The sequence below is a fragment of the Sinocyclocheilus grahami genome, unplaced genomic scaffold, assembly GCF_001515645.1.
Source record: "Sinocyclocheilus grahami isolate Dianchi unplaced genomic scaffold, SAMN03320097.WGS_v1.1 scaffold41.1, whole genome shotgun sequence".
Lineage (NCBI taxonomy): Eukaryota > Metazoa > Chordata > Actinopteri > Cypriniformes > Cyprinidae > Sinocyclocheilus > Sinocyclocheilus grahami.
This window is the reverse complement of record NW_015505220.1, coordinates 148,928-175,198: the sequence shown is the minus strand read 5'-3', so window position 1 is coordinate 175,198 and position 26,271 is coordinate 148,928. Positions and strand designations below refer to the sequence as shown.

The 26,271-nt window shown below is 36.2% G+C and overlaps 1 protein-coding gene across 1 annotated transcript in view; it reads right to left on the bottom strand.

The window, feature by feature from the left end:
• The window catches only part of LOC107582199 (dedicator of cytokinesis protein 1-like), an 87,934-nt gene that overhangs the window by 44,770 nt on the left and 16,893 nt on the right, over window positions 1-26,271 (bottom strand). The window contains exons 3-10 of the mRNA XM_016267951.1: window positions 19,640-19,718; window positions 17,809-17,909; window positions 11,783-11,841; window positions 10,003-10,151; window positions 7,231-7,316; window positions 6,097-6,253; window positions 5,437-5,477; window positions 4,229-4,319 (exon numbers count right to left, since the gene is read on the bottom strand). Of these exons, the coding sequence (XP_016123437.1) occupies window positions 4,229-4,319; window positions 5,437-5,477; window positions 6,097-6,253; window positions 7,231-7,316; window positions 10,003-10,151; window positions 11,783-11,841; window positions 17,809-17,909; window positions 19,640-19,718 (763 nt within the window). The remainder of the gene's footprint in view (window positions 1-4,228; window positions 4,320-5,436; window positions 5,478-6,096; window positions 6,254-7,230; window positions 7,317-10,002; window positions 10,152-11,782; window positions 11,842-17,808; window positions 17,910-19,639; window positions 19,719-26,271) is intronic.

The following is a 26,271-nucleotide window of genomic DNA, read 5'->3' as shown; positions in this document are numbered from 1 at the left end:
ACACACACACACAAACACACACACACACACACACACACACACACACACACACACACAGAGCAGCGTGGTCACTTTCAGATCGCAGCTGCTGGTAATATTAATTTTGTTGTGCTGAGAATCTGAAAGGTTTTGGCTGTATTTCTGTGCCGGCGTCGAGAGCCCATCTGATAACGCTGATTTATGTGGCCACACTGTAATATTCATTACAGATGCTGCCTGATCCTGTAAACAAATGATTATTGGGAGAAGCTGTGCAGATTAAGAACTCTTGGTTTTTTGCTGACCGCTCAGTTCAAAGCCTCTGTGGAATAAAAACGTGCACACACAGGAAAACAAGCGATCTGATTGGCTGGAGCGGCTCAGCTGACTCCCCTGCGGGTCGCAGCTATTGGCTGTCACGTTGAGCTACTGTATTGTGCTAAAGGCTCTGTCAGGACTGATTCACTGTATTGTAAACGTAATTGACATTTCATGGAGCTTTGTGCAATAGCGGGGGTCAAACACCTCAGGAAAGTGCAACAACGTTGTGAGGAGCATCTTAAGGTTGTAATGCTTAATTAAGCCAAACATATCAGCCTTTTAACATATATTTTATAGTTTATTAACTTAGCTTGTGATAGCACAAAGCAGTTTACCAACACAGACTCATTATTTGTCTGAATGCATGTTTGAAGACTGACAAAATATATTTTGAATCACTGTAGGCACCCATAGAACAGGACTGATCTCACCAACTTCCAAGAGAGAAGATAATAAGATGCACAGGTTCAGGTTTTGGTGTTAACCCTGAACAAGCGTGTGCATGTGGGAGCGTCGCTCTTGTATGCAGGAGCAAACAGAATGAAGGCAGCTATTTATGAAAAGAAGCTGCGTGGGTTCGAGAGAACGTGGTGTTCCCCCGCTCACTGTGACAGCCGATTCCCTCATCGAATTACTCCTGTAAAGCCCTAAACGAATCAGAACACACGCTGAGCCCAAACGCAGATGTGATTAAACAGCAAGCCAATCTACATATTAATCCATTTGCTCAACTAACAGTTAATGTCACTTATCAAGACTAACTCCCAAGATTAACCAGAACAAATGTGCATTTCCTAAAGGACAGAGTAGCTAGCACTTGCAAAGTAACCTCATAATATAATGTTAATGTTTTAGGTGAGTTAGGTTTTAGGTCAGGTAAATGTGCAAATTAAAAAGTGCATCAGAGCTTTGCGTTTGTCATGACATGCTTATTGTTTTCTATCTGCTGTGCACAAGAATCAATATAAGGCAGCTTTGAAAATTAAAATTTGATCGAAATTTACTCACCCTCAGGCCATCCAAGATGGAGAGTTTGTTTCCTCATCAGAACAGATTTGGAGAAATGTAGCATTCCATCACTTGCTCACCAAAAGATCCTCTGCAGTGAATGGGTGCCGTCAGAATGAGAATGTTTATAGTCCAAAAAATATGTTGGTGGATTTTGATGAGAGAGGAAAACTGGGGATGGACATTATCACTGGAGGAAGTGTTAATATAGATTATGGATTCATATTTTAACTGGAAGCAATAGTTTATTGTTGAAAGGTCTTAAGGATTTGTTTCTTCAGCTTTTCATTTCACAAGATGTTAACTGATGGACTGGAGTGGTGCGGATTACTTGTGGATTATTGTGATGTTTTTATCAGCTGTTTGGACTCTCATTCTGACGGCACCCATTCACTGCAGATGATTCATTGGTGAGCAAGTGATGGAATGCTACATTTCTCCATATCTGATGAAGAAACAAACTCATCTACATCTTGGATGGCCTGAGGGTGAATACATTTTCAGCAGATTTTCATTCTTGGGGAACTTTTCTCTTAAACAGATATAAAAAAAGATCAGCAACAAATCACTATGCAAACAAATGCAAGAAAACGAAACCACTCGCAATTCGGTATGCAAATATGACTGTCAGTTAAGTATACAAAAACCAAAAAGGGTCCCTGTACGTTAAGTAATTCTGCATGAATCAATTAAAGAAGTCTTAATACTTGGGTATTAAATTTAATACTTTAAGATTGATCAGTTTTATACTAAATGCTAATTAATTTTAATACTTAAAGCCATGTAAGAACCGCAATCACGTCTTTGGCAAAGTTTAAGGGTCTTTATAACCAGATACTGTTGTTCTCAAATCTGCACTTGAGGTGACTTTCTAAATGTCAGACGAGAACGGCAAATGCTCGTTCACCTAAGCAGGGGAAAAACATCCTTCTGTAGAACTTCAGCACTCAGAAATGGAAATGTGCATGAATTATTCCTGTCTGAGTCTTCAACAGCGAGATTTCCAATTAAATTATACCTGCTATACTGTAGATCCTGCTGTTAAATGAGTGTATGATCATCATTATCACATGTACGCTGAACCTTTATTTACTGGCATGAGTATGAGTCAAAGTAGTGTGTTTACTGGAGACATCCAGAGACATCTTCAAAGGTAAAGAGTAGGGCTGCCCCCGGCCCCTAATAGTCAACTAACCATTAGTCGACCAGAAGAGGCTTGGTCGACCAAAATTGTATTAGTTGCTTAGTCGCAGAATAAATAAATAAAACTCCGGCTGGTTAACGGCTGGTCTATGTGGTAGGCTAATACAGTACATCGGGCAGGACATCCAAACACTCATCATTCATTGACTTCAAGTATGGCTTATCTTAAATATGGAGCAACTTTACATGGCCGCTCAATCTAATGTTAACCTAGAAACATTTGCGCTATTCAAGTGTCTGTGCAGAGTGTGGAGCTGAATAGTTAGCACGCTCACTTGCACTTAAAATACTCCGTCATTTTTGGTCATACAGATAAGAGTAATAACAGACATTTCTTGCTGGATGAAGGACCATCACCTTCAACTCAACCTTGCCAAGACAGAACTGCTTGTGGTTCCAGCAAACCCATCGTTTCATCACAATTTCACCATCCAGTTAGGCACATCAACCATAACTCCTTCAAAAACAGCCAGAATCCTTGAAGTTATGATTGATGATCAGCTGACTATCTCAGACCACATTGCTAAAACTCCCCGGTCCTGCAGACTTGCTTTATTCAACATCAAGAAGATCAGGCCCTTTCTTTCAGAACATGCAACACAACTCCTTGTTCAAGCTCTTGTTCTGTCCAGACTGGACTATTGCAATGCTCTCTTGGCAGGTCTTCCAGCCACTTCTATCAAACCTTTACAATTAATCCAGAACGCGGTAGCAAGATTCATTTTAATGAGCCAAAAAGAATGCACGTCACACCTCTGTTTATCAATTTGCACTGGCTACCAATAGCTGCTTGCATAAAATTCAAGGCATTAATGTTTGCCTACAAAACCACCATTGGCTCTGCACCCCTTTACCTAAATTCAGAGTTATGTGCCCTCTAGAAGCTTGCGTTCTGCAAGTGAACGGCGCTTTATTGTGCCATCCCAAAGTACAACAAAATCACTTTTACAGACTTTTAAATTAAATGTTCCCTCCTGGTGGAATGACCTGCCCAACTCAATCCCAGTAGCTGAGTCCTTAGCCATCTTCAAGAATCGGCTAAAAACACATCTCTTCCATCTTTATTTGACCCTCTAACTCTAGCACTCTCTATTCTAATTCTATTCTTTAAAAAAAATAAAAACGCTTGTCCCTTTTAGACTTGCACTCTATTCATTTGCTGCTTGTTTTCTAAGAAAAAAAAAAAAACCTAACTCTAGCATTCTAATCTTTTTGTATTCTATCGGTTTTCTTTTCATTTATTATACAATTAACAAAAGCAAAAAAGACCCCTAACACTAGCTTGCGCTATTCTTTTTCTATTCTATCCGTTTTCTTTTTATATATTATATTATTTAAAAAACCCTTGCTACGTGTACTGCGTTAAGCTAACTGAGACTTGTTATAGCACTTGCGTATCATTGCTCTTTTGTTGATTTCGATTGCTTCCATTGTCCTCATTTGTAAGTCGCTTTGGATAAAAGTGTCTGCTAAATGACTAAATGTAAATGTAATACACCTTTCGAATCTGTAAAGACACTATGTTTATTTGTGTGCACTCATAATAACAACAAAACATTGCACTTTTCATTATTATGATTTAAATGATTGATTCATAAATGTGCGATTAGTCGACTAATGCTTCAAATGAACGACTACTAGTCGACCAGACAAATCTTTAGTCGAGGGCAGCCCTAGTAAAGAGCATATCTAGTCAGATAAACGTGTGTGGAGTTACCTTGAGGAGTTTAGCGTGCAGCAGTAAGGTGTATCCAGCCTCGGTGTAGTTATCACACTCCTTATGCAGGTCACACAGCTTATACAGGTACCTACACACACACGCAAAATGACATAAAAAACTTTATGACATTAAAAAAAAAACTTTAACAAAATAAACTCACTAAGGCCACCAGCTCAGAGGAGCTACAGAGTTCAGATTAACTCGACATTCACATATTGTATGAGTCCATACACAGGGAATGATAGAGAAACCTTTGTTTTCTATTCTTAAGATTCTTAAAGACAAAAATTCCAAATAGAACATAGATCATTACGGATTTCTATCTTGATTTGTCAAGACATGTATCCCAAATGATGCACTATACACTATGCACTTTTCTATGCAGTAAGTACTCAACTGTTTACTGCAGTAATTATATCAGTTTATTTTGTCATCCAACACACTAATCACACTATTTATACAAAATATAAAAAACAGCATAGAATAATGCATGAGTATGCAAACTGGGGTGCTTCAGTTGTGGTAAAATACACACTATAGTAAATATGATGTGAAATACCTATTCACCTAGTTACTTAGTGGAACAATGCACTAAATGCATTTGCTGAATAGAATAATGTTTTTTTATCTAAATATAAAAGACAAAATATAAAACTAAAATAATATATAACATTTAAATTATATGTATATAAGCATTATATGTAAATATATGCCAGTGTTATTTTAGTATCTTTAAGATACTAAGTAACGATTTTACTATAATTATTATTAATATCTTAGTATTTAAATTAATATTAGTATTTTTTTGTTGTTTTTATATTTTTTGTTTATTTTAGTACAAGTTAAAATAAATGAAGAATATGCTAAAGAGCAGCACGTACTGCATCTGAAATAGATTTTTAAAAATATTATAAATATCTTTTCTGTCACTTTGGCTCAATTTATTTGTCCTTGCCAAGCAAAAGCAGTTTTCTTTCAAAAAAATATTTTAAATAGTCGCGGTCTTTATCTTTCCTCACTTCCATAAGCACGACTTGACCTGCATCTGGAATTCTCATTGGTTAGTTTTTTCTTTTCTTTTCCTCTTTCATTTTTCCATGTTCTTCCACACAGACACACAGACACACACACACACACACACACACACACACACACACACAGACACACACAAACAAACAAACACACACACACACAAAGCCACTCACCTGATGTACATCTCTTCTCTCTCGATCTCCTTGTAGAAATTCTGCAAGGGAAACAGGCACATACAAGGTCACTTATTCATACTAAACACATCCTGACCTCAGTTCACAAAGACCTACAAATCTGTGTTTCGGAGATAATGGGCTCTAGAAGTGCTGTTGATTTCTACACCGACCAACGAGACGATATGAGAGTCATGTTTAAAACGAGGACTCTAACGGCACGTTCAGATTTAATGTGCATTCGTGTCTTAGTACATCCTGCTAACAAATAGATGTTCAGTTCACTTGTAAAACTGGTGATTACATGTGTGAGCGTGCAGTCAATCATACAAACGAAGCCATTGGACGTGGAGTTAACAGCATTGTTTCAGTGAGAGATTGTTTTTGATATGTAGTACTGTCAGCTTCAAGTTCTTCATTGATGCTATGTTTGAAGAAAGCCGTAACATTAATGCTCGTGGGCATGTACAAAGAGTTTGAGCCAATTATAAAGTTACAAAGAAGCTGATGCAATTACTCCACGCCATCAGGACACCTACACACTACAGTTACAGCGCACTCCGTCAGGAAATAGATGCATTTATATGAGTGAAGATGCATTGCAAAACTCGAGGGTTTGCTGCATTGGTGCTCCATTGAGAAACGAAATGTTCTCCTCACCAGCACATTGACTGTGCAGCTCATGCGGTTCTCCTTGCTCTCGTCGTGCATGATGGTCCTGTAGTCCAGAAGTCTCTCCAACAGACGGACCACCAGAGTTACGAAGGTTTCGCCTGACGTAGCCAGATACTTGTGCTTCCTGCAGTGCTCCAACAGACTGTCACACACACACACACACACACACACATTAATATTGGAAGATACTCTACAATGTCATAAACTGTAAACATGCAACAGCATGTGCAATGTATGAAGTCAACATGAAAGCGATTTTGATTTCATGCTCAATTTATATGTCCCTAACCTCCTTATGAAAGTCAACATTAATTGCCATAATACAGTGTATTTCCAAGCAAAATGCACTGATGAGTTAGGCATTATGATATTGGTTTACAGTTGTGCATGGACCATTGATACATAAGAAAAAAAAATTTGAGAAGCAAAGTTATATTTCACTGAAAGATTTACTTTCAATGAAAATAAACATTAATTTTCTTTAAGCACAATACGTTTTAAGAACATTTTATATGCAAAGAAAATACATTTCATTTTAAACATTTAATATGGATATTTAATATGAAATACCAGTGTTATTATAGATGAACAGAAATGCTATTGTGGTTTGTTAATTTGTTAATTTTTATATTTTCTGTTTTCACTTCTCAAAGTTTTTGTAATTTTGTTGTGTTTTTATATATAATACATATATATTTTATATATCATTGTATGTCGTTTTTGTATTTTTTATATATATAATATGTCTATAGTTATTATTTTTTAAAAGTTATTTTAGTACTTAAGTAAAACTAAACAAAATTTAGAAATTTAGTTTCCTTGGCTAATAGCTGATATCTATATATATATATATATATCTCTCTCTCTCTATATATATATATATATATATATTATTTTTTCCCCCATAAATAAAAATTAAATATTTATACTATATTACATAGTTTAAATACTATATTAAATATTAAATATTTAATATAAAAACATCCACATTAATTAGGATTCGTTTTTATTTTTTTTGGGGTCGTTAAAAACACAAACCTGTTCTGCTCATGTAGCATCATGTAGAAATGATATCAATATCACTATCAGTGTGTGCGTATGTGTGCGATCTGCGCTCACATCTTCTGGAAGAGGACTTTGTACTGTTCATCTCCTCGACCGCCTTCCACCTCGTGATCCAGCTTGGTGATGATCTCGTTCTCAAACTGCAATTAAACACAGCGGCCGTAAATAACGAGTGTGGCTAATTTTTCATTTCATTAGCGTCGTTCCTCCCAACCCTCCTCTCTCTCCTCCTCCTGCGTTTTCTCTCTCTCTTGCGCTGTGTCACAGAGTAATCAGCCGTTATCAGTCACAGCGACTGTGAGCTCAACTTTATCTGCTCATTACCATCACTGCGCTTTATCAGACACACACACACACACACACACACACACACACACACACACCTGTCTGAGGGACTTTCTTTCAGATGCTGCTCTTCCTGCTGTTATAGAATAAATCAACATGACTATACAGCATAGATGAAAACACAATGCAAACACACATTATGATTTCTGTCCTCCTCACATCATCCTCATATGTTAGATAACTCACAGACCTACTGTAGATGTCATTATTAGCATCAATGTTACTAATTAAAATTCCCTAACTTGATAAAGTTTGATGCAATTGTTGCCTGGTGGACAATAAAACTGCTATAAAAGCCCATAAACTGTAGACATCACGAACAGTGCTTCACTTCCATGTTTAGACTGGATTGTATTTGTTACAATCTCAATACAGTGGAATTAACATTACAAATTAATTTATTGCTGATACAAATACAAACATGAAAAGCAGATGTCTATAGTAAATGTGCAATATATATATATTTGCACCTTACTTCAGTTATATTTTAAATACATAAAACAAAGAAAATAAAATGATAGAATTATAAAATAAAAGCAAAATACAGAGTAGTATAGCAAAAATACATATTTTATGATTAAAAACACAAATGTAACAAGCACATAGTTCACGGTCTATGGTAAATGTGCAATACATATTTGCAGCTTATTTTGGTACATTTGAAAGAAATAAAACAAAATTAAACAAAATACATTTCTAATTGTTTAGTAGTTGTTCATTTTATTGTTGGCTTTTTTAAGGGTTGCTACATTAAATTTCATTGCATTGCACATCATCTGAAATGTTTGATGTTTATCAAATATTTGCTCAAACTACAAGACTAGGTCAACACACAATGAACACCACCAAAGCACGAGAGAGAAATGGACGGTTTTATACACACGGGCCTGTCTGCCAGTGTTCCCGATCAAGCAGTCAGAACAGCAATTACCGCTTCATACAGACTCAAGTGCTCTGAGACTCAAAGTCCACATCACAATCAATGAACGGATGTGACTGATATTCTGTGCCATCACTTGCATTAATGTTCAATACGCTCTCATATTAATGTATTAATGCGTCCCATGGGACAGGCAGGGCGTCAAATACTCGCTGAACCTGGGAGAGATTTCAGATCAAACCGAAGCTGCAGTTTGCAGTCCAAAGACACTCTCGCATATGTAGATTATCATAAAAGCAAAGCATATCAGAGGAAGCAGTGAATCCATAACCTTCCAGCAGTGATCTTTGAGGTAGATGAAGATCTCTGAGGGATGTGGAACGAGGGCTGCATCCGAATTTGTACACTAGATAGTACGCAAGAACAGAACTAGCAGATCTTGAGCTACAGTATGTTAGAAGAATGCAAATGAACTGTTTTCGAATGCTCACATGCGTATTTGCACACATGCTCTATTAAGAGCACTGCAACTGTCTGTTTACTTGAATAATTACTTTAAAAACCAGAAGCAATGTTTAATTACTGAGAAACACCTGAAGACTACATGTGCAATTGTTAGCATTTTAAAATTTAAATATGATTATTATAAATATTTAAAAAGAACATTTTAACATGTTCTGTAGCATATTAGCTTTTGCTGTGCTAATAAAGTCATGATTTGTTGTATTTAGCATTGCCTACTGAAATGTTGGTATCATGACACTACTAAAAATAACTGTAAATGCACTACCAATAAACCCTGTATCAATTATTGTGGTCAGTAATTTTTTTATTTTCCTTTTTTTTTTAAAGAAATTAATATTTTATTCAGCAATGATGCATTAAACTTAAAAAATGAAAGTAAAGATATTCATAATGGTGCAAAAGATTTCTATTTCAAATTTAATATTTCTATTCATCAAAAAAAATATCACTTTCCACAAAAGAAGGAAAAAAATAATCAGCTAAACTGTGCTTAACTATATTAATAAAAATAAATGTTTCTTAAACAGCAAATCAGCATATCAGAATGATTTCTGAAGGATCATGCGACTGAAGACTGGAGTAATGATGCTGAAAATTCAGCTGCGCATCACAAGAAATAAATTGCATTTTCATATATATTCACATAGAAATCAGTTATTTTAAATTGGAATAATATTTCAAATTTTTTACTGTATTTTTGATCAAATAAAAGCAGCTTAACGAGCTGAACGAGACGCAGATTCACTCTCTGCCAGCAGGTGGCGCTTAAAGCGTTTCCTGGTTTCCGCTGTAAACAAAGCAGCGCTGCACTTATGAACTTTCATATGCATTATACAGCGGCAAGAGGAAAAGAAAAAAATACCATCGAAAAACAATACGTTCCCCTCAGACAGACATACACATAAACTCCTACCCCTAACTGAATCGCGATTTATTTAGCATCTCAACCGTTTTGAATCGTCACATATTTAAATCGATTTTCAACCGGCTCGTGGTTAATCGTTACATCCCTAAGTAACAAGTACGCAAATGAGGGTGCTTTTATCCCAGAAATCACACTGTCTGTGAGAACTGACCGTCTGGAAGCAGCGTCTGAAGTGAAACTCGCACTGCATCATGTCAAAGAAGATGGGAATGGTGGCTTTACGCAGCTCGATCTCAGGAACTAGCGTCATCTCCAGAATCGGACCCACCATCTCAGGGATAAACTTGATTTTGTGTGGACCTGCAGGATGTTGAGAAGAAACCAGTTAGCATGCCTGAACCCTTCAGTTGATTTGTTTAAGATCTTTTCGGTGTGTTTTATGCCGTACACACAGGATCTGTTTGTGATATTTTTGCCGGCAGGTGCAGCAGCACAGGGAATATCAGCTCTCTGCTACTGCCGCGCAGTGCCTATTTGTGTCTAACAACAACTTTTATGTATTTTGGTGAGCTGTGTACAACTTCTATTTCGGAGGCACGATTTCTACAGCTCTCAAAAGACAAAAGAATAATCTTCAGAGTTTTGCGCAAGCACAGTGCTGAATACAGCCAAAGATCTCTGAATCTCTGGTGTCTGTGACTAAACCCGCCAGCTAATGAACAACCAAAGGCGTGAGGTGGCAAAAATTCCTTCAGAGAGGAACGTGGAAGCCGAAAATACTTTCACAGCGGTACTTCCTCAACTGTCCTGCCACTAATTAGCACCTTCACTTTCAGAGCATTTCCGTTTGCACGACTCTAAATAACCGTGAGGTGTCTCGGTCGAAAAATAACCCGCCTGAATCAGTGCTAAAGCTGTAAGCAATGCAAATGTGCCAGACGCAAGCCTTACAAAAATAAACGATACCGAAGTTTGTGGTATGTGAAAGCTGGGAAACCTTTTAAAGATGCCATGGTTTTTCGGGACACATGGGGGTTGAGCCTTTTACCAAGCATCTCAGAGAAAAGCTACATATTTTAAATGTGTTTTGAAATATTATTATTATTTTTTAAATAACATAATGCTTTTATTCAGCAAGGATGCACTCAACTGATCAACAGTGACGGTAAAGACATTTATAATATTACAGAAGATTTTTCTTTCAAATAAATGTTCTTTCAATGCATCAAAATATCTTGAAACTACAGTATCGCTGTTTTCAACATTAATAAAAATAATAATGAGAAGAAATGGTTCTTAAGCAGCAAATCAGCATATTAGAATGATTTCTGAAGGATCATGTGACACTGAAGACTGGAGTAATGATGCTGAAAATACAGCTGCGCATCACGGGAATAAATTATATTTTAAAATATATTCAAATAGAAAACTGTTGATTTAAATAGTAATATTATTTCATAATTTTACTGTTTTTACTGTATTTTTTGAACAAATAAAGCCCTGGTGAGCAGAAGAGACTTTCAAAAATGTTTAAAAACCTTATCCAACCCAAAACTTTTGAACAGTATATTAATTGCGCAAAAAGTTGACTTTGTAAAAACCACATAAGCATATAGATGAGCTGAAAGCTATCAAACATGGTCTAAAAACCACAATCTTTTATTTTGGCTTCACTGCATCATTAATTTGTACTCCTACTAACAAAACAGCTCCTACTAACAAAACAGCTAGATGGACATATGAAATTGTGATTTTGAGCTGAAAATCATGTGAGAATATAGAGTGATTTGCAGTTACTTCACTGAGCTGCTATGCAAAAACTATACAAAACTAAGACATTATAGAACATTGCACAAAAACAAGTAGATTATGATAAACCAGAATGCAATAATGAACACTTATGTGTAAAGAACTTGCAGACAGACAAAGTCTTGTGTACTTTACATCTATTTTTGTCGGCTTTAATAATGTTCTGGTAAAGGTCGACTCACCCAGGTTGTACCACATGTCTCGGATCTCGAAGCCAATCTGTCGCCTCATGTCTTGATACCTGTAAAAGAAAAATATGAAGATATAAGAAAAAGACTTTAGCAAGATGTCTTCATAAAGTCAGAGGTATGAAATCAGAACATTTCAATTTCTTCTCCTGGAATTGGAAACATTTAGGGTTTGCTGTTCTAACAGGAGCGAACGGATGATCTGTGATTCAGAAAGAGGAGCAGAAGCTGTTCAGAATCAACGTCAAACGAGTTTAGGAAGTGGACAGAAGACAAGAGCGCAGACGCATCCCGAACCGGCACTCTCGTTCAAAGAAAGTGAGAAGAAAGCGGCATGAAGACAGATCCCTTATGCTTTACCTCTGCGGGTCTGGCACCCATTCATTAGCGCTGTGTCATCACATGCTGTCATTTTGGGATGCCTGTGGCCCTCGGCTGAATTCTGAGCCACCATTGATTGCTTTGTCAATACGTTCTCATCCAGTGGTAATTTATGATGACAAGGACAAGGCGCGTCAGAGCTCAGTTAACACACAGTAAAGCCTCTCACAACTCCCTCTTCATTCCTTCGTTTGACCCTCGTTCCTGACGTTCAATCATTTTTGCGACAGAGATGATGCAGATCAGATGCATGCTAGCATGCTAAAGCACACCACATGACTCATCTCGAGTCTGACCAGAACGTTATTCAACTCTGTGTGATCTGGGGTTTAATTTAGCAATACCAATGTGTTATTCTGGTAAACATGCCTACAGTTTTCATAAAGAAATTAATACTTTTATTCAGCAAGGATTGATTAAACATACTGCTCTTTCGAACTTTCTATTTATCAACGATAAAATAAATAAATTAATTAATAAATAGCATGGCTTCCACATGAATATGAAGCAGCATTGTTTTTTTAAATCAGCATATTAGAATGATTTCTGAAGGATCATGTGACACTGAAGACTGGAGTAATGATGCTGAAAATTCAGCTTTGCATCACAGGAATGAATTACATTTGACACAATATTCAAATAGAAAACAGGTACTTAAAACAGTAGTAATATTTCACATTATTATTGTTTTTACTATATTTTGATCAATTAAATGCAGCCTGGGTGAGTACAAGAAACTTTTTATTTAAAAAAAATCGTACCTATCCACAACATTTTTACAGTATTGTACACTAGAGAATACATTATTTTTATTTATTTCAGTCAATATTATCTCCTGAAGCAATTGACATTATGCTACAAACGCTGTTGATTAACTAGCTTAACTAGTACTGAACCCGGTGCATTTCTGTAAAAGTGTTATTTTAGTATCATTAAGATACTATTAATATTTTGAATCTGTTTTTTATTTTATATTTTCCATTCACATTTTAATTTCATATATATATATATATATATATATATATATATTCATTTACAAAAACAAATAACTCAGTTTTTAACAATTCAGTTTTTCCACTGTGCATTTCAATGAATCTCAATTGGGTTATTTTGAATTTGAAGTAAAATTAACAAAAAAAATACAGCTAACTAACATGATAAAAACATGATAACATAATAAAAAACATGATTTGGGAAAAAAAAATCCAAATAAACTTATTATTATTTTTGCAAATAAACTCATATATATATATATATATATATATATATATATATGCAATCTCAGATGCAGATAGTGAATGTTTCTGCTCATACTCCTCTCGGACACTTCATTTTCCCTGTCTGATCTATGCATTCACATGCTGACTCCACTGACCCGCTCCCTTAATTACTTCTCCTCCTCCTGACTTCCTGTAGCCCTCCTCCCTCACCTCCCCTGTTTCCTGCTAAGCTCTAGTGTCCGCGGTGACAGAGCGAGAGGCAGACAGACAGCGCGCCCTCGCACTCGTACAGAAGAGGAAGCCGAGTCTGTTAACACCCACACCTGTCAGCTCACGGGACGCTCGCTGAACGAGATGTGAACGGAGTACAGCGACAGATGAAGGAGTGCGAGGGACACGCGCTCCTGTTCTATTAGTGCTGTTTGCTCTTCTCAAAACACAAGTCATGTCTACAGATCAGACTATGAGACGGACTTAAGGGGGGTTTGTTTAGTTCAGTGACCACTTAGCAACCACATAGCAACACACTAAAAACACTCAGAACACCCCAGAAACTGGATAGCGACACCCTGGCAAACAATCGAAATACCAAGCAAGCATTCCTAGAACACCCTAAAACACCCTTGCAACTGCACAGCAACCCCAATATCTTTAGTCCTGCATAGCAAGTTTCTAAACCCACTCAGAACACCCTAACCACCACACATCAACAGCCTAAACTTGTTTAGAACACCATAGCAACTGCATAGCAACACCACTATCTTTAGTCCTGTATAGCAACTTTCTAAACCCACTCAGAACACCCTAACAACTACACAGCAACAACCTAAACTTGTTTAGAACACCCAAGCAACTGCATAGCAACACCAATCTCTTTAGTCCTGCATAGCAACATTCTAAACCCACTCAGGACACCCTAACAACCACATAGCAACAACCTACATTTATTTAGAACACCCTAGCAACTGCATAGCAACACTGATCCCCTTTATCCTGCATAGCAACAATCTAAACCAACTGAGAACACCCTAACAACCACATAGCAACAACCTAAACTTATTTAGAATACCCTAGCAACTGCACAGCAACATCTATCTATTTAGTCCTGCATAGCAACTTCCAAACCCTTTTAGAACAACCTAACAACCACATAGCAAATGTAAACTTATTTACAACACCCTAGCAAATGCATAGGAACACACATCTCTTTTGTCTTGCATATCAACATTCTAAACCCACTCAGAGCACCCTAACAATCACATAGCAACAACCTAAACGTATTTAGAACACCCCAGCAACCGCATAGCAACACACTAAGGGTGTACTCACACTAGGCACAGTTGCCTTGAACCGAGCGCGATTATCCCCCCTCCCCATTTCCCCGCTGGTCTGCACTCACACTGCACTAACATTTCCTGTTCATCAATAAGGTAAGAACCAGAGCCATTATAAACCTAAATATACTTGACTAGATTAAATTAATTGAAAAGTGTCGTGTAGTAGTAGTAACAGAATATGGTTGCGGTCGTAATGATGATAGTGGCGCACACAAAATTTTCCGTGCTCCGGCGCGGTTAGCGCTCACACTGCATGCGCACCGTGCCCGAGCCCAACCGAACCGTGCCCTGACCCACCTCTTCCAACCGGGCCAGGGCCGGCTAAACGAACCGCGCCCGAATGCGGCACGGAGCGCTCACACTGGTCAAACGAACCAGGCTTTGGGGGTCAAGCGCACGGGCACTGTTCAAAACGCCTAGTGTGAGTACACCCTAAAAAAGACCCAGAACACATCAGTAAACAACCTGATCACCCTAGCAACTGCATAGCAACGCCCAAATCTACTTAGAAAACATCCTAAACACCACAGAGCAACAGTCTAGAGTTTCATAAAGGCAAGGCTCAAAGACTCTCCAGTAAGAGAACAGTGTATTTCTGAGAGTCTGTAGTGAGCGGGTGAAAGCTTTGGCCTGATGCTCCTTTACTGTGATGCCAGTGAAGTTTGGGCTAGGACAGACAGAATGAGGAGAAAAAAGCAATAGAGTGAAGAGTCAGCAGCAGCAGCAATAGCAGCCTCTCTCAGGTCAGCATGACACCTCCAGCAGAACACAGAGAGAACGAACTGATGAAAGCTGAGGCTACGGCTCTGAAAGAGGCCCGACGGGAGGCAAACAGCACTGAAGAACAAAGAGAGAACAGCCCAACAGATTGTTAGAAATATGAGACAAGATATCCTCAAGACATCAGCACTTTTTCCTGATAAAAGCCCTCAAAATGCCAACCATGTGCTGCTTTGTTTTTGAGGGTTTTGTAGAATTCCAGGACATGAAGTGTAATCAAGGTTGAAATGCTGACAGCAAGTAAACAAATTAAACTCCATTACAGCTGACAGTGTGTTGAGTTCTGCATGCTTTTATTTTTGCACAAGTTTGGTATTAAAATTAAACCGTTCACCCAAAAATATCAACTGCTCATCCTCAGAACATTTTTCCTTTGAGGAAGTGCAGAATATTAGAATATTCAGATTTGACATTTCCGTGCCACAAAATATATTTTTCAGTGAACTATTTTTTTTAAGGAATGTGACGTTAAAATCTAGTTGAATTATTTTTATGTTATGGACTATTATTAATAAATTACTTATACATTATTACTTATTATGGCCAATTAAAATTACTGGCAGAATTAAGTAATTGTTTAAAGTTTGATGCTGTTTTATTAAATATAAATAAAAAATAAATTGGATAAAATAGTTAAAAACAATACATAAATAAATAAACGTTTATTCCATCACTACGTTCTTAGCAAATCGCTCAAACATGCTCTTAAAGGGCTAGAATGTTTTAAGAGACACTCTTTAAAGGGTTAGTTCACCCAAAAATTAAAATTAGGCAGTTTTTTTACTCACCCCCGAGGCATCCTAGGTGTATATGACTTTCTTCTTTCAGAAGAATCCAGTCGGAGTTATATTAAAAATTGTCCTGGCTATTCCAAGCTCTATCATTGCAGTCAGCGGGTGTTGCAGTGCTTCAGTCCAAAAGAAGTGAAATAAAAAGCGCCCATCCATAAAAAAAAGTCTCTCAAATGGCTCCGGGGGGTGAACAAAGTCTGACTGGATTCGTCTGAAAGAGGAAAGTCATATACACCTAGGATGCCTCGGGGGTGAGTTAAACACAGCCTAATTTTCATTCTTGGGTGAACTAACCCTTTAAGGGTTAAATCTTTCGATTTCCCTTTAACTTGGTGCTAGATGATGGGGAAATAAGCGAATAATAATAATAATTCAATAATATTAAATATCCAATAAATAGATCAATGAAAAAGATTGCTGATGTCATCCCATCTAATACTGTACAGATCCCATTTATCTGAAAAATACTGTATATGTAATTCTCATATTTTTCCCCTGAGAAAAAGAAAAGGCTGGTGCTGAGATCACTGGTTATTCAATTCCTGTGAATTCACCCAAAACCAAAAAGCAAAAATGCCTTCAAGAAAGCGGTGTTGTTACTGGCACCAGCACCGTATGTCCTGAGAAAACGAGTGGTTCAGGAAACAAGCCGCTCGAGAGGCTGTGTGATTCCAGAGGCTGAAGAGTCCTGACAGACAGTGATCCGTCTCTACGAGAATGAGCTCACGCCACAGGCAAACACCGACAGCAGACAGACAGAAGCTCCTGGAGCAGATACCAGGCTCTTCACTGCTCTCTCACTCAGTCCTGCTGTCTCTTGGTCTTGAAGGCTTGAACAGCAATGCATGTTTTCATGAAAACAAATTTCCTTCACCTTTCTCTGTCCCACCAGATGAAACTTATATGCATTCATTATTCCTTACAACTTTAAATTGCTGACTCTTCTTGTTTTAGTGCCTCCTTAAAGGAACAGTTCACCCCAAAATTTTAATTTACTGAAAATGTTCTCACTCTCAGGCCATTTAAGATGTACATGAAATGTAGCATTGAGAAGGCAAAAGCGGTGTGTTTAGAACGGTTTTAGACTGTTTTGGCTTGTAAACAGTGCTTGATCGGTGCAGATTTCTCTCCTGATTCAGATTACACGACATTTTCCACAGGAGAAAGCAATATTATGGATGGAGGACTCGTATTTTATCCAGACACAATGGTCTTAATGTTAGATTTGTTTCTTACAAACATGAAGCTTTTCACTTCACAAGATGTTAACTGATGGACTGGAGTGGTGTGGATTATTGTGATGTTTTTATCAGCTGTTTGGACTCTCATTCTGACGGCACCCATTCACTGCAGAGCATCCACTGGTGAGCAAGTGATGGAATGCTACATTTCTCCAAATCTGTTCTGATGACGAAAAACTCATCTACATCTTGAATGGCCAAAGGGTGAATGAATGATTCGTATTATGCAGCAGTGCATTGTGGGTAGGTGTCTGTGATACAAATGCTTACTTGTGGAAGATCTTGGCCCGTTTATCACTCGAAAAGTTCTCCAGCTGCAAAGACTCTTGGGTAAGGAATGCCACAGCGAGGTGGAAATAGTTATTCCACAGCTGAGAGAAAAAGAAGAGATCAGTTATTAAAGTAATGCTCATCAAGACATTTGAGGAATCACTCATTTTTATAACACAGAGAATGAGGAATGGGTTATGCATACTAGTTTAACACTTAGTGTGAAAGATTTGAACAAAGTATGAGCAATAAGTACGAACAATAAGTATGAGCAACAGTCTGTGCACACACTGCTATTGAAAGCACAGAAGAGCTGATGCCACTCAACAATTATTTCAAAATAATTCATTGTCTCTTGAAAGCCAGAGTGTGCATCGCCAGATGGGTTCATGGGTAAAACGAGGACTGGGATAAGAATAACCACCAAACGGCAACAACCAACACAAGCACAAAGCTCAGAGAAGAGCCGCTTCAAATATTCAAATCAGATGCTGGGAAATTGCAGCCTATTAGCCTGTCATGAGTTATTCTGGTAGAGAACTTTAATGATCCCTGCTGGAACTTCCTCTAACACAACCAGGCCAAAAGTGCTTTTCATAAATAAGACTATGTTTGTTTTTGTTGTTTTCTGGTAGCACGCCTAGTCTTAATGCATTATACAGGTACACTATTAAATGGACAGTTCATCTAAAAATGTTTAAACTGATTTTCTCTCTTGCATTGAACACAAAATTTGACTCAATTTAGGTGGTATAATTCCAACATTTACAAATAATGTAATTAAATGACAACAAAAGAAATGCAGACAGCATTGATGAAGTAAACACCCATTTAACTGATTAATTACATTACATAATTTTTAAAAACATTATTAATCACCCAAGATGAAACTTTGTAGGCGGGTTTCTTCTTTAGATGAAAGGTCATATGCAAGGCAAAACACAAAAGTAAAGTAAAGTAAATTTCTCTTAAACAACATGCACATGACCAGGAACATGTATTAAGAAACTGAATTGTATAAAATAAATAAATGTAATAAATGCTGCAATGCACTACAATATACAACCCAATATAAACAGATTATGTACATTACAGCCAATTAACATTATTATCTAAACGTATGTCAAATGAAAAAGCTATGTAAAAGATAAATAAAACTAAATGACAAATCAAATCAAATAAATGTATAAATACTAAATAAAACAAATAAATACGGTAATATACCACAATATGAAAGCCAATATAAACAGACCATTTACATTAAATCCATTATTACTGTTCAAAGTTATTTCAGCTGAAAAGGAAAGTAGTTTCAGAGGCCAAGCAAGTTTGAATGAATGAATAAATAAATAAATAAATAAATATATAAATAGTATGCTATACATACATAAATGCACATGACCAGGACTACATCAATTTGCCCTCATGTCATTCCACACTGATATTTTTTCTTGAACACATAAGGGGATTTAGCATATACTGGCAGTGGACGGGGACCAAAGACTCCTCGTTTGTTCCAAGCAATATATTACAGACCATTTACATTAAATCCATTATTACTGTTCAAAGTTATTTCAGCTGAAAAGGAAAGTAGTTTCAGAGGCCAAGCAAGTTTGAATGAATGAATAAATAAATAAATAAATAAATATATAAATAGTATGCTATACATACATAAATGCACATGACCAGGACTACGTCAATTTGCCCTCATGTCATTCCACACTGATATTTTTTCTTGAACACATAAGGGGATTTAGCATATACTGGCAGTGGACGGGGACCAAAGACTCCTCGTTTGTTCCAAGCAATATATTAAAAAAAAGATTCTCACCTGCAGCTCAAAGTTGGTTTGATCAAGGAACTTCTTGCTGAGTACGGCGGCGTACTGATTGATGGCTCGCAGGAAGACTCTGGAATCAGAGAAATTATCCATTCATTTTCATATTTAAATGAGCGTGTTTATTTCTTAACCACAGCCTGTAGAAAATGAACCATAAACACAGCCAGTTAAACACAGAATAATGTCATTCCTGACACAGAGCTACAGCCACGTTCAGTGTGCGGCGAGAAAGCACATAAACTACAGATGATAAATTTAATCAGGTCTTTAACTCCGCCACACTGAGACCACATTAGGAGGATATTAGAGAGACTTAAAAACGTTCTATCCACTTAGTTCAATAAAGGCCGTCGCTAATGAACTGAGAGAGAACAAGAAATCTTTATATACTTCTCTAACTGCGTCACCGCTGAAGAAAAGGAGAAAGAGCGAATGGAGAGGAAGAACAGAACGGAGAGACTTAAATCACAGCAAAATGACAATCTGCAATCAGACCGTGATGAACAGACTCAAAGCGCTGAACGTCCAGATCATTTCACATCAAATCATTTCAGAGGAAGAGCAATTCAAATATATATGATGAAAGGCTATGCTTAATAAATAAATACATTAATTAATTTGTTTTAATGAACACCCACATGACAAGGAACGTGTATTAGGAACATTAAATAGTTTAATACATAAAATCCATTTTTATTTCATGTTCAGCTGTTCTGCTAGGTAGCCTAAAGTCTAACATTATCAAACTGTCATGTGAGGACACTTGAGAAACACCAGCCGATGCTTCAATATCAAGTGTCAAAAGTCACCAGCTGAAGTAGATCGGACAAGTTTCTTATTATTAATTTCCACCATGAAAGTGCGAGCAGCGATGTTAATGTCTGACCCCTCATGTGTGAGCGTCTGTCAGATGTTTGACATCTCATTAGCGCCACTGGATATCAGCGACTGAATTGTAAGTCGTCTTAAAAGGCTCTGGCTGTGTAAACGCATCAGAAGCCTTATTAATCATCCTTTAATCTCGAGCGGGGCGGCGCGATACGAGCCGAATGAATTTCTGATCGACTAAGATAAAGAGTGCGAGCGAGCGCTAACATCACGGATCTGGAGGACGTTTGACTCCTGCATTGTAACGGAGAGATGGAGAGTTTCTCATCAGGGCCAACAGATACAATCTGTTTATAATGAGCTGGTGAAAAATGACTGCTTAATGTGACTGCAGATATTAATAATGCAAGTGAGCTTTACTGAATCAACAGATGGACAGACAGACTGATGACAGACTATAGACTTTAGTCACAGCGGACCGCAGATTTAATCTGACACGCATGAAAATGAGGATGTGTATGAAAGCAGCAGTAGCTTCAATACGTTGCATTAGGAAATTATACTCCATTGTTGACACTGTGGTAAATGCATCAGTGCACAGCTATCAAAGTGTAGAACTGCTTTTTATTATTTAAATGTGAGATTGAGCATGAAGACAGAGAAATCTGAAGATAGAGAGCGGGATGTGTCTGTTTTTGGTTTGAAACAAAACAAAAAACATGGTATGCTTTATTTTAGTAATTAACTGGATAATATATACACTTATTTAAAAAAAAAAAAGTAATACTTTTATTCAGAAATGATGCATTATATTGATCAAAACTGCCAGTAAAGACATTTATAATGTTACAAAAGATTCATTTTTTAAATAAATGCTGTTTTTTTTAACTTTCTATTCACCAAAGAATCCAGAAAAATATAATGCATCACGTTTTCGAAAAAAATGTGAAGCAGCACAACTATTTTTTAACACTGATAATAATCCGAAAGGTTTCTTGAGCAGCAAATCAGCATATTAGAATGATTTCTTTAGACTGGTGTAATGATGATGGAAATTCAGCTTTGATCAAAGGAATAAATTATATTTTTACAACATATTCAAATAGAAACCAGTTATTTAAATCAGTAATAGTATTTCACATGTTTTTACAGTATTATTTAACAAAAAAACATTCAGCCTTGATGAGCATTAAGCATGTTCAAAAACATTAAAAAAAACAATCCCCAAAATTTGAATATTGGTGTAATTAATGCATGTTTTACTTATACACAATTCGTTTTCAATTAAAAACTTCTGTGTATCATAACATAAACCACTACTGTGATATAAATTCCCTCATCCCCCGTAATATTTTCTGTATTATTGTTGTGGAAATGTGAGGCACAATGACTTTGATAAAAACAGCTTCATTTGTGTGAACTCGGTCATGCCATCTGATCGTAATACTGAAGTAAAGTGACATTTTAAGTCATTTTTAGCATCAGAAATTAGTGTTTTAGAGCTTCCAAACATGCAGTACAAAACTCTCTATAAAGAAAAGGAAAGAAAACAGAAATGCAGCAGCAGCTCATAACCTAAACTGCATTTCATTGATTGAATATTCTATTCCACAGTCAAAAATACATTTTGTGTCAAAATGATAGATTGCTCAGTGCCGCGTCTGCCATTATAACACAAATCACTGGTTAACATCATCTTCTGGAAGGAAAATAGGTTATAGTTTCCAGAGGTGAACCGTGTGTTTAAATATAATTTCCATCTCAGTTAAACATGCAGAAACAACTAAGTAAGCCAACAGTAAGTAAAAGTGTAATACTGTAGTACTTTGTGGCATTAAACATTGCTCTGTCTGTCCTCAAATGATGCCGCTGAGTGTGTCGAGCTACACTATCATTCAAAAGTTTGGAGTCTCTTCTGCTCACCAAGGCTGCATTTATTTGATTAAAAATAAAGTAAAAACTGTCAAATTATGAAATATTATTACATTTTAAAATAACTCCTTTCTATTTGAATGTATTGCAAAGTGTAATTTTTTTTTCTGTTATCAAAGCTGTATTTTCAGCATCATTACTCCAGTCTTCAGTGTCACATGATCCTTCAGAAATCATTCTAATATGCTGATTTGCTGCTCAAGAAACATTTCTGCTATCGTCAATGTTGAAAACAGTTGTTCTGTGGATATTTTTGTCTTTGATGAATAGAAAGTCTAAAAGAACAGCATTTATTTAAAAAAGAAATCTTTTGTGTCTTTGTCACTTTTGATGAATTCAAGGCATCCTTGCTGAAAAAAAGCATCAATTTCTTTCAAAAACTGCTCAAAATCTCCAGACGTCATGTTTTACAGCTGCTATTTCACTTACATGAAAATACAATTCTGCTATCTCTTCACTAGAACAATCACTTTGGACAAAAACTAACTAAACGGACACAACTGAGACGGAGTCGAGGCTGCAGGATCAGGACAGACTGGTACAGATGAACAGTAGATGTGTTTTCAGTCTGCTGAACACTAAAGATTTACTGCGTCTGTGACCTTACAGAACATCAGGACGTGTCACTCTTAATCACATCCGAGACTCAAGCAGAACATCTGGAAAAAACACCTGGAGAAAAGGTCATACGGGTCACTAAATGATGACCAGTTTTAGCTTTGGCTGAACTATTCCTTTAACTCACAGGACTAATTTACATATATTAAACACAGTTCATGCATTTGCATTATTTTCCATTATGGCTACTTCACAGACACCTGGTGGTTCTTGCACACGCAACAATAATCATCCTAATGATATATTGCAAAGATGTTCTTAGTGAATTTTTTTTAGGGATACCAAGGTTTTTAACTAATAAATTACTGATAAATATATAAATTAATAAAAATATATCACTGAAGTATTTTGTGGAAAACATTTTAAGATAAGTAATAAACAAACAAACACATTACACATTTCTAAAATAACTTAAAAACTAAATAAAACTAAATCCAAAAATATAACAATAAATAGAAATAAAATTTATTAAAACAAAACATTACAAAAACAAAAGAAATACAATAATAAAAAATAAAAAACATCACAACAAAAAATATAAAAGTAAAAGAAAATAATACAATAATAAATAAAACAACAAAATAAATCAAAACAAAAATAATAAAATAGGATCAAATAAATTCATGGAAACATTGATTATACTGTAGATGTTTGTAAATGACAGGAGCTGACGAAGGAACACTTTCAATAAAATAAATAAACAAACTTAAATAAAATAAAACAGAACTTAAAACATCATAAAAATAAAACATCACAACAAAAAATACAATAAATAGAATAGAAAAAACACAAACTAAATAAAGAAACTAAAATAAATTCAGACACCTCCATCACAGGTGTCTGTAAATGATAGTACATGATGAAGAAACACTTTCTTAACGACAAATTTAGGATATTTTTAAATCAAATTTGCATGGGAATTTATACAGAGGTTTAAAGACAGCTTCAAACGTGGCTCATCTAATCAATTTCAGTCAAACTTGATCTGTTTCATCAGTTCCTTCTGCCTCCATAAATAAACCGGATCAACAAGCCAAGAAAAACACATTCTGTTTGTCTCTAAGACCCGAGTAACACTGATGAACGTGGCCGGGCTCTCATACTGACGAACTGCTTTCATTTCAGAAACAGTTTACCCGTTCATCAGAGCATCAGAAGGCCAACAACCGTGTAAGACGGTTAAAGATGATTCCTCTAATGCTGCAGCTGCTCAATATAAGGCCGCGAGGTCAAACGAATCCCACTTTAATGATTCCTCAGTACATCCCTCGCGCTCTTCCCTTTAATACCACTGACGAGAGAATCAATGCGTGCAGACGCAGCCGTGTGAGCCAAACAAACAGCAGCCGGGCTCTGATCTCCACAAAGCTGTCTGGGATGCAAACAGAGCAAAGACAAGCCTCATTTTCATCCCCTCACAATTAAAACCAATCAGTCTGTACACTCGAGCACGGCAGGGCAAACACCAGAAACGCCAGCAGATTTCACATGCATCGTTCACCGCTGCTCATGAAGATCCAGTCACAGATGCGTGTGTTTGTGTTGCAGGCAGATCTAATGACTCTGACTGGTCTGCTGATCCATGAAACTCAAAAGCAATTCTGCTGCATTAGAGGAATTGCAAAAACATCCATTTACTACGTCTTTCTAGCAGCGAGCGCCAGCAAACTGAGGTCATGATGCTGCTGCGGTGAACTGCAAACTGAACTTTCCAACATATATACAAATAAACAAACATAGACATACAAATAAATGTATGAATAAATCTAGACATAGACATGAAATTATATATATATATAAAATTAATTCTAATAATTTATTAGATATTAGTATTCATATTTTTTATTATATATATATATATATATATAATATGATTAAAGTTGTTTTTTATATGTTACATGATTATATATTATTCTGTATAATTCATATTATATTGAGTTAGGACAAAAGTAATCAAAAATTAGTCATTACATATAATAGCTACAATTTCCATAATGAAATTTGTAACAAATCAGTAACAAACTGCTTCGTAAGTAATCTATCCAGCACTATATATTATACATTTGTATTAATAATAACAATAAATAATTTGTGTATATAATAACACACGTAACCTTTCAAACTTTATGAAAAATAGACCATCAAAGATATATGTCCATACAATGTCAGATGTGATTGTGTTTTAAATAAACAAACAAACAAATAAAATGAATTTAAAAATAGGTATTATACCATTATTATTTAATAAATTATTATAATACAGTACATAAATGTCTGCCTTCTCTCATTGAAAAAAATAAAGAGAGAAAGAGAATGATTCTTGGCCCCCGCAGGCCTCCGTATGTGCTATTATGAAGTGTAATCTCAGTTCTCTTTCTAGGATACGGCCCTCATCTTGTGAATTAATCAGCGCTGCATATTTATGCACATGATTTCTCACAGCTTCAGTTCAAACTGGAAATCTGTGCACACGCGGCATGCAGCTGAAACCTCGCCCGTTCGTTTCACTCTAATTGAAGAAATCTCCAGCTCAGAGGGATCTGATTAACTTTCCAAAGGTCTACACTTCCTTCTGAACAATCAAAACTTACACTGTTTCACAAGTTAATATGGTGCACGACTCTGAAATGAAAATTAAATAAGCAATGTGCACTTGAGAAACAGTTAGAAAGTTGCAGTTGGCAGACAAAATAAATAAATAAATCCTGAACAGTCAAAGCAGTCTATCCAAAACTGCTGCTTTGTGCAGTACAGCTTCATACATAATTAATTCAATTCCATCCAAATGTATTTGTGTAGCACTTTTCACTGCACAAATCACTCCAAAACAGCTCTACAGAGAATAAAGCTGTAACAAGCCAAAGGTCATTAGACTGAGGAAAAATAGGGCGCTAATACACAAATAAACTATAATCTACATCAATAAACTTTCCAGTTTTCACACTTTTCAAGTCTTTTGTGAATCCAGGCTAAAGATAAAAGAGAGTATGAATGAAGGAATCAATACATAAATAAATGCATAAATTAAAGAATTAATTTCTCACTTTGTTCCACATAATTTTTTCCCTTTTGTGAATAGAGATAAATATAAAAATAAAAAAACAAATATATATATATATATATATATATATATATATATATGAATGAATGAATGAATCGATAAATAAATAAATATGCAAAAATAAATAAACAAACATACATACAGTGGTGTGAAAAAGTGTTGGCCCCCTTCCTGATTATTTTTT